The 16,096-nt window shown below is 41.4% G+C and overlaps 1 protein-coding gene across 7 annotated transcripts in view; it reads left to right on the plus strand.

The window, feature by feature from the left end:
• Positions 1-1,781: 1,781 nt before the first annotated feature.
• PRPF40B (pre-mRNA processing factor 40B) overlaps positions 1,782-16,096 on the plus strand; it is a 155,012-nt gene continuing 140,697 nt past the window's right edge. For all 7 annotated transcript variants that reach the window (XM_088446345.1, XM_088446416.1, XM_088446708.1 and 4 more), the window contains exons 1-3: positions 1,782-2,042; positions 4,312-4,392; positions 6,635-6,778. In XM_088446345.1, the coding sequence (XP_088302471.1) occupies positions 2,016-2,042; positions 4,312-4,392; positions 6,635-6,778 (252 nt within the window). In that variant the 5' untranslated portion in view covers positions 1,782-2,015. The remainder of the gene's footprint in view (positions 2,043-4,311; positions 4,393-6,634; positions 6,779-16,096) is intronic.

Here is a 16,096-nt window from a genome sequence, read left to right on the forward strand (position 1 = left end):
CCCAGTAGTAATGCCCCTTATAGACATGCCCCCTGTAGTAATGCCCCTTATAGACATGCCCCCAGTAGTAATGTCCCTTATAGACATGCCCCAGTAGTAATGCCCCCTTATAGTCATGCCCCAGTAGTAATGCCCCTTATAGACATGCTCCCAGTAGTAATGCCCCTATAGACAAGTCCAGAGTAGTAATGCCCCTTATAGACATGCCCCCAGTAGTAATGCCCCCTTATAGACATGCCCCCAGTAGTAATGCCCCTTATAGACATGTCCCCAGTAGTAATGACCCTAATAGACATGCCCCCAGTAGTAATGCTCCCTTATAGACATGCCCCCAGTAGTAATGCCCCTGTATAGATATGCTCCCAGTAGTAATGCCCCCTATAGACATTCCCCCAGTAGTAATGCCCCTTATAGACATGCCCCCTGTAGTAATGCCCCTTATAGACATGCCCCCAGTAGTAATGCCCCTTATAGACATACCCCAGTAGTAATGCCCCCTTATAGTCATGCCCCTTATAGACATGCTCCCAGTAGTAATGCCCCCTATAGACAAGTACCCAATAGTAATGCCCCCTATAGACATGCCCCCTTATAGACATGCCCCCAGTAGTAATGCCCCCTTATAGACATGCCCCCAGTAGTAATGCCCCCTTATAGACATGCCCCTAGTAGTAATGCCCCCATGCCTCCCTTCTGAAAAATAAAAAATACAAACACAATACTTACCTTAGGCCCCCGCTCCTGCGTCCACTGCTGTCCGGTCTGACCACGGCTCCACCACGGATCTATGGGAGAGACGTCGTGACATCCCTCCCATAGTGCTCTATACGGGAGCTGGAGCTCTGGAGTGAGCTTCGGCTGCCTTTGCAGGGAGGGAGCCGGGTGCCTGAGGGGGACCGGCGCTGTTTTGTTTTTTTTATTATGGGATTTATTTATTTTTTTTACCTTCTGGGGACTCAGTGGTGCCCTCTAGGGGCCGGCGCCCCAGGCGACTGCCCTGTTAGCCCACCCCTAGAACCGCCACTGGAGGCACATTATGCTTTTGGGGCTCTGTTGTGTGCCATATTAGTTGGGGCATTTCTATAGTATATTATGAATTTGGGACACTGCTGTGTAGCATATTATAAATTTGCATTACTAATGTGTGTAGTATTGGAGGGAGCAGGGACGGTAGATTAAATGTCACCTAGGGCGCCCAGACACCTTGCACCGGCCCTGGGTATAAGAACACTCAAGATAACGCACAGGACCAGCACTCACATTCAGGAGGTGTGTTTACATCAAATAAACATAGGGTATAGAAAATGTTGTTACAGCAGAAGCCCAACAGCCGTTTTAACTGACCCCTATCAGTTTTGTGTGTGTGTATATATATCTGTGTATATATATATATTATATATATATATATAATATATATATATATCTATATATAGATATATATCTATATGATATATATCTATATATAGATATATATTCGATAGATAGCTATGCATATACAAACACATACATATATAAACATACAGTACATGTACTGTGTGTGTACAGTATGTACAGTGAGCTGTGTAGCTGCAGCATAGTCACTGCTCTCCCCCCAGTCTGAGGAGGGCAGACAGAGAGCGATGGTCCCTGGCACAGTACAGATTACACCGCTTGACCCGCCTCCCGTGCCAATCTCTGCCAATAGGCGTGCAGCTTGTTGAGGGGGTGGGGCCAGTGGCTGCTCACGGCAGAAGCAGGGATGGTAACCGATTTTTGTTTATCTGGGTCCCGGTTACCGGGGGATGCTGGCGGGGAGGGTCTGGTGGGATCATTGCAGATGGGGAATGGGACACTGGTGGGAGTATATGGGGCGCCTCCGGCTGCTCTGTGTGTAATAGAGTGGGACACAGTGTGCAGTAGGAAGGGTTGTGGTGTAGAGTTGTAGACGGGTGTAGTATGAGCTGGGGGCTCCGGACGGTGTTGGAGGAGGTTCTATACGCAGGAATACAGAATACCGTGCTGCTGGTATATGGAGTATGCAGGAGTTTCTGTGCAGCCTGGGGGTATGTGTAGTATTACTGGGGATATTCCTGTCAGATTATTATCCTTGTAGGGGTCATTAGAACAATGCTATAGAGACGTGCGGGTGATGTGACTGCAGTAATAGGCTATATATGTCATACAGTGCTTATAGGATCCTATTTGATGTGAAGCTATTTAATTTGCTGATGGTAGATTGTGAATAAGTTACAGACAGTATGGATGCTGCATGCAGGGTATTCTCTATAGCAGTGGTTCCTACAACTCAGTCCTCAAGGCACCCTAACAGTCCAGGTTTTAAGGATATCCACACTTGAGCACATATGTTTAAATCAAATAGGCTAAGGTACTAATTAAGCCACCTGTGCTCAAGCGTTGATACCCTAAAGCTTGGACTGTTAAGGTGCCAATAGGAGGACTGAGTTTGGGAACCACTGGTCTTAAATGTATTTCTTTTCATAGGTGTGTATGTTCTAATATGTGTAACCTATAGCCCCTCACTTCTTACCACTATTAGTTGTTTTTTTTTATAGCTTTAGCATTTTATTTAAGGTTACTATTTTTTTTAATAGCTTTAGCATTATTTAAGGTTCTAGATTTATGGATTTGTTTTTGTACAGTTAAGTTCTTTAAAAATATCATCTCTTACCAATCTTCTGACAATACTTTAGTAGCAGACTTAAAATTATTAAAAGTAATTGTTGCAGTTGTTAGATCAGGATGGCAGATATAAACATAGTGAAATACAATCCTTATATGCGTTCCCTTTCAGAGACATGCTAAGTGATAGAGAGTTGACATAGTTGGACCATTACATAATATCTGGAAGTTGACTATATTTTACCTACACAGTCTTCTCAGTTGATGCTGTAATTGGTTAGTTTGATTTAATTTTTAAAGATGATAAAAACGATTAAAAAATACATGCTCAGAATTATGGTGCTTACACACGGTCAGATGTTTCTATCAGATATGAATAACGATTGTAAAAATCGTTCATATCTTTGACATGTAGGGCATGCATTGACCAACGATGCGAGTACCCGCATGTCAGATAACGATATCTGACATCGACTGTGTTTGCAGACAAATTTGGACGATTTAATTCATTTTAATACTGTCAGAAATCGTTCATTGTTCATGAAATCGTTGGTCAAATTGTTCATCATTGATCTAGCAAGTCTGACCGTGTGTATGCACCATTAGAGTGGGTTATTTATTGCAATGCCATAACAAGAATGCCTGGTGAATATTATATTTACTAAATGATTAGATCGCGTTTATTGTTTATGGTTCATTTTGACAGGCATCAGTATTGGTGTCAATCTTTTTACAAATGAGCTCCCATTGGCTTGGACTGTAAGGTGTCCATATTTGCCGATGGCACTAAATGATGATTGCTAACACAGATCACAGATACATAAAATGCTAGAGAAAATTACAATCTGGGAAATAACATGTAAGATGAAGTTTAATGTATTTAAATGTACAGTTATACACAAAGACTGCAGTATTAACTATAAAACTTCACATATATGTGTGTGTGGGGGGTGTATAGATGTATGTGAATTTTATATTCAGCTGTGAGGCTAAACTAGCAACTGTCACACTGAGGGGCTTGCTTTCGTTTTTTTTTTTGCTGGGTCAGTGCAATAAGTGTTTTTTTTTATTTTTTTATTTCAAGCTCGCTAGATATGGAACGACTGCTTATTGTTTCATATATATGGTACTTTCAATGTAATCAATAAACTTTTCATATATCCAACACGCTGACAGCATTTTTTGAATATGCTCCGACGTTTCAGAACCTTTGTTCTTTTTTGATGGTATCCTTGATAAAGGTACATAAAGGTTCTGAAACATCAGAGCATAGTCAATTAAGTTGCAAGTGTGGAGGGCATCTGAGTGTTTGTTGTATTATTCAAATTGGAGAGTGCCGGTCAGTATGGTTGTGTGTAATATATATATATATATATATAATATATTACACACACGCACCACTTACTTTAAGCCTGTTTACCTTTCCTCATGGTTGGGTCAGTGGGCTTCACCTAACATGAAGCAATCCTTATCACTGCCCTAAACAATCCATCACTTAAACAGGGTTAATGAGAAAATTGTGAAGGTGGATTTGTGAAATCAGCTGTATTGTCTTTCGATTTTAAAAGTTTGTATTTAAATTGTTAGGATTCCACAAATTATACTGAATTGGTTCAAAATGGGAATTTCTTTCTTTCTTCTCTTAGTCTTAGCCCGACTGATACTTAAAGGCAAATTGTTTCTCATTTTCAGTCAGCACCAGAGTCAGGAACAGCTCCCCCTGGTCAGACAACCCCTTTTCCTACTGCTCCTCCTCTGATGCCTCCACCTTTTGTAAGTGTCCTTTAAGGTGTCTAAACTGATGCTGTCATTCTTGAAAGATTACCTTGTAAATAAAATGAGTTATTTATGGGATGATTATTCTTGTAGCAGGCTGGTATAAATCCAGTTGCTTTTTATTGTATTTCAACCAATTATTTAGGTAGCTGATGTCATCATGCCTTTTGTATTCAGATAACAAACATATGGAACATTTAATCCATATGCACAATTATCTTTATTTTATGCATGTATGGTTAAATAATAATGAGTGCGATTTCTAATCATTGCGATGTGACTAGCGCCGGGATGTTGGTCCCAGAGCTATTCAATTCACAGCGATGTTAAGTCCGAATAGAAGCACTTAAGCCGGAGAATGCTAGTTCTCGTGACTTAAGCAGGGTGTTTAGTCGCGAGAACCGTCATCCTCTTACTAAAGTGTCGGCCGCGAGGCTGTTTAGTGCGGCGCAAACAGCCTCGCGGCCGGCAGTTTGTAGTCTGATTTCTCAAACCCTCAGGAGGGGGCAAGAAGAAATGATTAGTCGGACTAAACAGCGCGGTCAATTGAATAGCTCCGGAAGGCTCCCCCTTGTCGCTATTCAATTCACGCTGAGTGGAATTCCCCTCAATGTTTTAATAATTTACTCAATTTAAGATGATTATTCCTTGTCAGACTTGAACCTTATTTTAATGTATTTGGTTGGGCCTGATGTACAGTTGAAGTAAAATGCCTCTATTCACCAAGTTGTACACATCTGGACATGAGACCTCCCCTGTGTGTGGTTTGGCTCTAGTCATTATTATCAATGCCCATTTGTACCTAACCTATACTACATAGACAAGCTAGTCCTGGAAGATAGCATATTCATGCCTATGTCCAGCTCTGCATAGCCTCCAGTTGCTGCAAGACGTCCTCACTGAGCTTTGCCTATGTGAGAACACTCAATTACAACCCAGTTGTGTCTCTTCGGCTGTAAGTGTAGATGCACTTGGTATGTTTATGTTTTTTGTTCTTTTTTCTTCTCATTTTTTATAAAGTTGCACCTGCAGCCATTTTTCAGGCTTCCAGGTGCAAAGTCATAAAAAAATTAGAGTGTACTTTAAAAAATAAATAAATAAAACTATATATTTATAATAATAATAATGTGTGCATATGTGATTTGGCAGTGACAGGTCACACATGTCCAGAATGGTTAATGACTTGCCAGCTAGATGATAAAACTGTGCTTAGTGTAGCTGCTCGCTCAGCTGTCCCTGCAGTTTATTTGCTGTTGAAAACTGTTGAACTGCGAGAGAAAATCTGTCTTTTCCAAGCTATTTGGTACATAGGCCTTTTAGACTTTAACTTTGCTGCTCAGTTGGTCAGCAGTGGTTTTGCAATGCTAAATTCTGTTTAGGTCCACCATCACCTATTGACTTTCTGCCTAATAATTGGTATCAGGTTCTAGGGCTATAGACACAGAAGGTCTTAAACAGAAATCAGAGTTTACAGGGAAAATGTTAAATTTACATGTAGCACATTTACGGTCTGATCTGTTTTCTGTCATATCCGTAAACGGTGGACGCTTCTGCTCAATGTTACATATTCAGTACTCTTTCCCTGTCTGTGTTCTCTCTTTTCCAAGCTCAGTGGGGAAATGTGCCCATGTAGCTAAGCCCTAGGGGCCACCCTTTCCTAGCTATAGTTTTATATCTGTGGTGGGGATGGATCACAATAATAAAGCCATGATCTCATGGCTAAGGCCTTAGAGACATAACACACTTACCTACATGCCTCTTCATTCCAAACTTGGAGGAGCTAAAAATAAATAATTGTTAGGAATGTTTGATGTCTGAGCAGATGACTCTTAAGTTTATGTGAATGAAACAAAAACCTAACTACATAGAAAAATGTTACTACAGTAACTCCCAGCAATATATATAGCAGTTTCCATGTGTGCAAATAACTCTCATATACAACCCAGACCTTCAGCCAAAACACCATTTATATGTTATGTACTGTATCCTGAGCTATTTCATGTTTGTACAGGTAGACGCAAGGCTGTTTATAGTCCAGTGTTTGTCTTGCTATAACAATAGTACTTATGTGCGTTTAAAACCTCATGTTTTTACAACACAATGACTTTTTACTGTATACACACTTAGTTATCATTAGTGATTTTTGTTCCCTTTCAGAGATGGTTTATTTATCATATTTGCTTCTTTATCTGAGCATTTCAGTGAGTACATTTTATTGTCCTACTGTATCACCTCATAGATGCCACCACCTGGGTTACCACCTCCATTTCCACCTATTGGGTTGCCACCAATTGGACAGAGGCCTCCAGCAATGCCACCAATTCCACATGCAATGATGCCACCTATGATTCCACCTATGGCAGGTCCACCCCCCCTAACTCAGGTGAATTTCTTCATGTCTTTGCTAGCAGATTATGTATATATCACTGCACAGTATGATTTTGTCCAGAATTGCAATGAATCATTTAGTTTTTAAGTTATATTTTGTCTCTCGGGGAGGAGGGGGGGGATTCAATTAGATGTAGGACTTACTGCTGGGTTTTAGCTCCTGGTTTAAGTGCCTGGAGCTATTCAATTATTTACTGCGGTAAGAACATAGATGAGGCCCAGTAATCCATAGCTCCCAGGTTAAGCGTCCTGAGCTTAATTAATTACTGCCTGCGATAAGCCGACTAGCCCCGGAAGCACTAGTTAAGACAGATTTTTGTTTGCACCTCAGGAGGGTGCGAGCACAAATCCATGTTATGTGCACTGTCTGGGCTAGTTGCAGGCTTACCGCAGGCAGTAATTGAATGTCTTTGGCCAGCCTGGAAAGTAAAACCCCGCCCAAAGTCAGGGTTAGAAAGAAAAACGAACAATTGTTTTAATATGGTGAAAACCTTTTTTTTTTTTTTTTTTGTTAGTTTTTTTTTTTTTTGCATTAATGCTTTAATGAAAAAAAATTTAATCTTGCATATTATATTGATACTGTGAAATATTGCTATCTATTAGACCTCTCGATCAACTATATTTTAATGCTTTTTAACATTAACATCCTGAATTATTAGGATTTTTTATCTCATCAAAGAGAGCCAGCTTAAGTCTTTTTTTCCCTCCACTCGTCTCAGTAGGACTGAAGGTGATGAAGTGAAATAGACATGAAGGAGAATAAACCATGAGGTGTCTCTCTCTGCATTGCCTGGGGCTATTTACCCTTTAAGCTTAAGCATGTTATGCTGGCCATACACTAGTATGATGCAATTCATTGTACGTTTTCCCTTGAACTCCCACAAGCACGATTTGATGCTTTTTAACACACACGATCTCCATACGATTACGATAGATATGATGGGCTGCACATCTGATCATACGATACGTTTTAAAAGCGGCTGGAGCGCGCATCGGATCGTATCCTACCTAAATACTACACGATTTCGACACGATTCATCGTAAGACGCGTCGAAAATCGGGCAATCGGTACGAAATCGCACTAGTGTATGGCCAGCATAAGTTGTCTTAAGCATTAAGACTCCACAAACTCCTGTCCTATGGGATTGTTAGGGGAGGAATTTGTGGAGTCTTATCTGATGCTAGGCAGATTTAGAGCCTCTCTGATCTGGTTCATCCTCCCTGTTTCTCTGTTGTGTGTGTGAATTTACTGTATTGGTTCAGCTCACTCAAATGAAGACCACAAGCAACAAGAATGTGGAATAATACCACAGGGATTCCCTTATAATAGGCTTTTCTTCAGGGTCCATAGGGATCCACAAGGATACCATGGGGATATTATGGTTGGAGACTAGGCACCAAACAGTTAAAGCTTCAGCTCCCAAAATGCCTTGGATCCTCCTCCATATATACCCCACCCCTAGCCATAGAACTTCAGTTGTTCGTTTGGTGCGGCAGGATCAAGAAGCACCTTTGTAACGGGACTGCTTTGGCAGTCATGAGCTTTTATTTTTTGTTTTATTTTATTGTATGTTTTTGGGTTGGCAGTACTAAGCGTCTGAATTAAGACGCATATACTGCGACTCCATCTACCTCCGCCGGGCCGCAACACTGGGCTATTCACAGCATAATAAAAAAAAAAAACAGTTTTAAAAAAACAACAACATTTGGTTAAAACCAGCCAACCCTGCCTTTCCTGGGGAAGGTATTTTCAATCTGAAATAGGTGAACAATTAACTTGTCTACAATGTGAACTCTGATTTGTTTCTTAAGGAAACCTAGGTAACCTTTAGTAGTTGATTTTATTTTATTTTTTTACATGTTGTGTACATAATGATATGGGGTTATTTCGGGTCAAGGGACCCAATGCAAATTACCTTACCATTTACTTTTATCGCTGCACTCACGTAATACTATAAAAGAATGTCTTAAGTAAGTTTTTTTTTTTTTTTTTTCTTCTAGCTCATGTAGTTTTTCAGAGCTATAAGATGTCAAAAATATCAAATTAAAGCCTCTTAACATTTTTATTTTGACAATATATTAATCCTGGCCTGAGAAAAATAGGTTTGTGTATCGTATATTTACTAAAGTGCAGGTTTATAGAAGTGGAGATGTTGCCCCTAGCAACCAATCAGATTCTAGCGATTATCTACTAGAAGGTTCTAGATAAATAAGTAGAATCTGACCGGTTGCTGTGGCAAGAACTCCTCTTCAAAATTTGTAGTCCACTTTGATGTCTTGTTTAGTATACAGAATGCAAAAACAATTAGGAAACCTAAGGTAAGAAAGTAAATTGAATCAGTTGATATGGAATTACCATTTACGTTTAGACCAGGGGTAGCCAACCTCTGTCCTCGTGAGCTACCAACAGTTCACGTTTTCCAGACCACCTAGCAGGTGCACAGGTGCAGTCATTACTAACTAACACATTTGAAAAGATCCACAGGTAGAGCTAATTATATCACTTGTGATTCTGTGAGGAGACCTGCAAAACATGCACCGTTGGTAGCTCTTGAGGACCAGGATACCACTGGTTTAGACTATATTAATTTTAAGCGGATGCTTTGGTAACAATATAGATATGTTATTATAGTTGAACTTTGTGAGATGCTCACCTCTCTCTTCTGCCTCTACACTGTAATTGTAGCAGGCATAGAGAATTGTCAAGGAGAGCATGACCCGGCCATGATGGCATTTACAGTTTGTTGTACTGCTTCCATAGCCACCCTGGCAGCTGCAGGCTAATACCCTGCCTTCAGTCATGCTGCCATACAAAATATTGGAGAATAGAGCCACACCAGAACGGAGAGTTACCTTCTATTTTACTAATGTTTTTAGTGTCACCCCCGTGCTGTGTGGCACACAGGGTTGTGTGGGATGGCCCATGTGGAGGTACAGATAAAGTTGGGATGTCACACTTTATATAACACAATGAAAGCTGGCCAAGGCCGGATTAAGCCTTTGAAGGGCTTGGGGCACTTAAGACAGGAGGGCCCTTCCCCTCTTGTGAGCGATGCCCTCCTGACTGTGCCAGTTGTGTGTGTGCTGCCTCCTCCCACACCTCCATGAGGCAACAACTGCAGCACAGGTCCTACCTGCAAGGGGGGCAGACTCCAGAGCCTCCCTTTGGGCAGTGTGGTGACTAATTCTGCTCATCTCCAGCCTCCGTCGCCAGCAGTAGCTCTCCCAGCAGCAGCGTAGTAACAGTTGGAAGTGCTGCTGCTGGCTGTGTAGGATGGAGAAAAGCAGAATCATCCCCGGACAGCATCGCCAGGGCTGGGTTGGAGCAAGGTCCGGCAACAGAAACTTTGGAGCACATCACACTCTTCCCCACCCCATCCCTCCCCACTTGTTACAGGCTGGTTCGGCTTGGCGGGGGGGGGGGGGGGGGGGGGACATTTTTTTAAATTTTATTTTTGTGCATGTGGGGTAAATACTGGCTGCTTTTTCATATACCCCAAAATTGCTGGACAGCTTTATTTTTACACTGCAATTTAGATGGCCGTTTGGACACACGTCTCCTAAATCTAAATTTCTCTGCACATTTTACATCTGCCCCACCTGCAGAGCAACATGGTTTGCACAGTTACTTGCTCTTACTTGCTCTATTCCCAAGCCTTAATCGGGCCCTAGATGCTCAAAATAAGGTCACCACGCAGGTTGTTCGGGTTAAACAAATAAAGGAGGCTTTACTGCTGTCAGCACAAAGCAAACAGAAAATAAACAAACAACCAGGGCACTACCTCACTTCTTCAACCCTATCTAACAGGGAAGCTAGTCTGCAAACTTCACACAGTCTCAGAGTCCTCCCTGCTTCTTGCAGGTATGGACACTGGCCTCCGGGCCTGGCTTGGTTGCCAAAACTGCACGTAAAGTCTCAGTCCTGTCTGCTTCTTGAAGGTCTGTGCTTGGCTTCCAGGCCCACTGGCCTGCTTGGCTTCCAGGCCCACTGGCCTGCTTGGCTTCCAGGCCCACTGGCCTGCTTGGCTTCCAGGCCCACTGGCCTGCTTGGCTTCCACAACCCCACCTGGGTTGTAATCTCTGGCAGCCCTAAGGTGTGGGAAGACCCCCTTTTTTAACTTGTGTGGGAAGATCCCTCAATCCCCACATAGAAGCAGTGGCTCACTATCACCACCTAGGTTCATTAATCTACAGTATATAAATTTGGTTACACATGTTCAAATGTAAAATCTGATATTTAAATACATTGAATATATTTGCAAAAATTGCAGAGTTTTAACTTCTATTCAAAAAGTATATACCCCACCAGTGGATGCTACATCTGCCTTCATATTTATACAGACACATCTTTTTGGCGAGATGTATCAGTTTCTGGGATGATGATACTTTGGGATATTCTATATTTAATTTCATAACATCATACACTGTGTACAGTTTATGTAGTTCATGTGCTCTGTATGTGCCTTGTCCAAGTATTTGCTGCACAGATTGTTCTCATGTTTTATATGGATGATGCATTCATTATCTGTTTATTTATTTTTCTCCTTACTTTACTTTATCTCTTCCTTCTAAAAAAAATAGTATTTTTGATATTTAAAAAAAGATTAATGTTTCTGATTACCAACCTCATAAAACTTAACTCATTATCGAACGAAGAACAAAGGGGTGGCTGAGATGATTTAGTACTTCATTGAATTACCTATGCCAGGGGTAGCCAACCTCGGTCCTCGAGAGCTACCAACAGTTCACGTTATCCAGATCACCTAGCTGGTGCACAGGTGTATTCATTACTCACTAACACATTTGAAAAGATCCACAGGTGAAACTAAATATTTCACTTGTGATTCTTGTGATTCTGTGAGGAGACCTGGAAAATATGCACTGTTGGTAGCTCACGAGGACCAGGGATGGCTACCTCCTGACCTATGCCATAACATACAGACAGCCCTCCCTTAAGAAAATGTTCTTGTAAGTTGAAAGGTATTGCTGCCGCAATCACTAAGTATTTGTCCTGAAACATGAACCTCACTGTTGGCAACCTCTCCACTACATAATGTGATGCTGCTCTGTTAAAATAGTCATGTTTTTAATTCAACATGATTAGATGTCTTTTAGGTGCTGAATCTCAGCTATGTATATGCAAATAGCTTGTGACTGACTATAGAAACACTGCTGGTTGCTTCTGAAACTAAAAGAAATGAAGATAAGATTTAAAAAAATGTAAAAAGTGAATTTCTTCTGTGGCCTTCCTCATTCCCTGCAATTTGTGAACTGCGATCTATTGTCGTAAATTTGTTACTGCTATAAAGTCACCACTGTGTTCCATTCCTCACAGAAACATCATCCCTGTCATTATTTATTTTTAGATATCACCTAATAAATATTTGTTTTTTGCTCAAGTCTTTTAAATTGTTAAAGTTTTCAAAAGACATTCTTCAAAAATACTTGTTTGTATGATCCATATACAGTGCATCCGGAAAGTATTCACAGCGCGTCACTTTTTCCACATTTTGTTATGTTACAGCCTTATTACAAATGGAATAAATTCATTTTTCTCCTCAAAATTCTACACACAATGCCCCATAATGACAACATGTAAAAAGTTTTTTTGAGATTTTTGCTAATTTAATGAAAAAAGAAATACCTAAGAAATTACATGTACATAAGTATTCACAGCCTTTGCTCAATACTTTGTTGATGCACTTTTGGCAGCAATTACAGCCTCAAGTCTTTTTGAATATGATGCCACAAGCTTGGCACACCTATCTTTGGACAGTTTCGCCCATTCCTCTTTGCAGCACCTCTCAAGCTCCATCAGGTTGGATGGGAAGCGTCGGTACAGAGTCATTGTCAGATCTCTCCAGAGATGTTCAATCGGATTCAAGTCTGGGCTCTGGCTGAGCCACTCAAGGACATTCACAGAGTTGTCCTGAAGCCACTCCTTTGATATCTTGGCTGTGTGCTTAGGGTCGTTGTCCTGCTGAAAGATTAACCGTTGCCCCAGTCTGAGGTCAAGAGCGCTCTGGAGCAGGTTTTCATCCAGGATGTCTCTGTACATTGCTGCATTCATATTTCCCTCTATCCTGACTAGTCTCCCAGTTCCTGCAACTGAAAAACATCCCAACAGCATGATGCTGCCACCACCATGCTTCACTGTAGGGATGGTATTGGCCTGGTGATGAGAGGTGCCTGGTTTCCTCCAAACAGAACGCCTGGCATTCATGCCAAAGAGTTCAATCTTTGTCTCTCATGGTCTGAGAGTCCTTCAGGTGCATTTTGGCAAACTCCAGGTGGGTTGCCATGCCCTTTTTACTAAGGAGTGGCTTCCGTCTGGCCACTCTACCATACAGGCCTGATTGGTGGATTGTATGCAGAGATGGTTGTCCTTCTGGAAGGTTCTTGTCTCTCCACAGAGGAATGCTGTAGCTCTGACCATCGGGTTCTTGGCCACATTCCTGACTAGGGCCCTTCTCCCCCGATCGCTCAGTTTAGACGGACAGCCAACTCTAGGAAGAGTTCTGATGGTTCCAAACTTCTTTCATTTATGGATGATGGAGGCCACTGTGCTCATTGGGACCTTCAAAGCAGCAGATATTTTTCTGTACCCTTCCCCAGATTTGTGCCTGGAGACAATCCTGTCTCGGAGATCTAGAGACAATTCCTTGCTTGGTTTGTGCTCTGACATGCACTGTCAAGTGTGGGACCTTATATAGACAGGTGTATTCCTTTCAAAATCATGTCCAATCAACTGAATTTTATCACAGGTGGACTCCAATTAAGCTGTAGGAACATCTCAAGGATGATCAATGGAAACAGGATGCATCTGAGCTCAATTTTGAGCTTCATTGCAAAGGCCGTGAATACTTATGTACATGTGATTTCTTAGTGGGTTTTTTTTAATTAAATTTACAAAAATCTAAAAAAAAAATGTACACGTTGTCATTATGGGGTATTGTGTGTAGAATTTTGAAGACAAAAATGAATTTATTCAATTTTGAATTAAGGCTGTAACATAACAAAATGTGGAAAAAGTGACGCGCTGTGAATACTTTCCGGATGCACTGTACATCTGCAAACCTAATGCTGGGTATACATTTAGATGATGGATCGGTCAGCAGAGTGACCGATTGGTACGTGTGTATAGTTTACCAATCGGCCACTCGATATGTCTGACCTGATATCACAACTGGATGGGCATTTTCATTTGCCCAGTTGTGATGTCAGTGCCGGCGGTCTCTGCAGCAAGTGTATGTGTAGTCGGCGAGTCGTCTGGACATGCTGCAGGTCCGATTTGATATGTCTGTGAACGACGTATCTGGTGCACACCCCCGCCAATGCACTCACGATATATCGTTTGTCGAATTAACAAATTTTCGACAAATGTGTACCCAGTTTAAGAGGCTTACTTGAGCAAGTGACACTTTGTCCAAAAGTTTTGATCTAGTAATACTAAGCAAGATTTCATTATATGTTAGACTAGTGACCCATCCCGGCTTCTCATGGTAGCAATTTCATCTCGCCAAAACACCCTGTATCTCATAACCTACGCCATGTCACCACAGTCCCCTGCATCTCATCGCAACGCCCTACTTCTCACTCCTGCCAGCTGCATCTCACCAGTGTCATCACAACCCCCACTGCTGCTGCCCTGCAGCTGGCTGGGGCCCTGACCCTGGGATGTGCTGGGAAGGGCAGGAGGATCATGGATGAGAGATTTGTATTGCAGCTACCGTAAGCTGCATCAGCAGTATGTCTCTAGGGCTGGGGCACCCTGTGCATATTTCCGCAGTCTCCATGCACTCCCCTCCCCAGCTGCCGAACATGGCGATGAGAAATGTCCTCTTTGCACAATGTAGTCTCTATTTCTTGGGTTTCCTGTTGTGCCCCTGTCCGAGAACAATGCTGACTTCCATGGGAGGTGCCTCCTGTTCACCGAGGGCATGTGGCTGAGCAGGAACATCACGCTGTGGAGGAGTCGGTCTGCAGGTTTAGTGTAGGGATGGACTTTGGAATCCGATGGTTACTTACCACTGATGTTTCTTTTCCAATGGTAGTGTTTTGCCATCATCGAATGAAAATCATTTGATGGTGTTCTGATAATTTTTTTTTTTTTTCTGTAGCTATGCCTCCCCTGGCTCCTTCCTGGCTACTGTATCTGCATCAGGGCTTCTTCATGCATTCGTTGGAGGCTCTCTCTAACTCTGTCTGCTTCAGGCGTGACCAGTTATGCAATTACAGTCGCACAAGAAAAACTATATTTCCTCTTAAAAAAGAGAGAAAACATAAACCCTCATATTCTATACCATAGGAATCAAATAATATAACTGAGGGGTGCTACCACAGACATCTATATAGTATTCAAGCACAAAAGAAAAAGGATGAAATGTCATAGGTGGTGCACTGGTTGTTAAAACGTAACATTTATTGTTATAGAATTAATATCCAATATGCAAAGAAGGAAAGCGAAAATTGATTAAAAATATATAGATGTGTCACAAAGATAAAGAAAATGGTGATTAAAAACTGATTGCGGCGCAAGTGTCTGCCTCTGTTATGTCTCAAAAAATAGCTGATATAGTACTTATATTCACACCTGTTTGGTATTATCAGAATTCAGCTAAATAATTAGTGTGTTTGTGCAACTGTAGAGAAATTGATACAAACTTAGAATTCTCTGTCTGTTATAAGATCAGATATGGAAGATCCTATATAGTCTCCAGGTTTCTGCTTATCTAGCAGACCATGGGTTGACTTAAAATTGATAATATTGATAGATATATTTATACAGTTTATCAGAGTATATATTGTTCTTTTACATCCAGTAGTGATAATTTCTCAGGGAGTAGTTTTAACAATGTGCTGAAACAATTATGTTGTGCCACTGAAAAACTATCTTAATGAGACATATTGTTCCTTTATTTGGTTATAGAGATATTTTGGAATAATAATTCACAGTGATAATAGTGCATTCGCAAACCCTCTCACAGTTAGTTAGAGAGAGTTCTTCTATCCTGGCATGTATGCTGGGAAATATGCAGATAAGGCACTCTATGTATGAGTGACGTTACTATTCAGAATCAATCATACAGCAATTCAGGTATAGTAATCCCTGCCCTAAGTTGGGATCCACATGCACAGACACCACATATAGATCTTGACAAAACCAGTGTAGCGATACGCCGCGTCGGTAGCGGTGCATGTGATCTGACCTCATGTCCTAATATAGAAAACACGATCTATATGTGTTGTTTGTGCATGTGTAATCCGTTTTAGGGCAGAGATTTATGTGCCCAAACGGCCTTTATTTATACAT

Source organism: Taudactylus pleione, unplaced genomic scaffold (genome assembly GCF_031769625.1).
Source record: "Taudactylus pleione unplaced genomic scaffold, aTauple2 ptg000005l, whole genome shotgun sequence".
Lineage (NCBI taxonomy): Eukaryota > Metazoa > Chordata > Amphibia > Anura > Myobatrachidae > Taudactylus > Taudactylus pleione.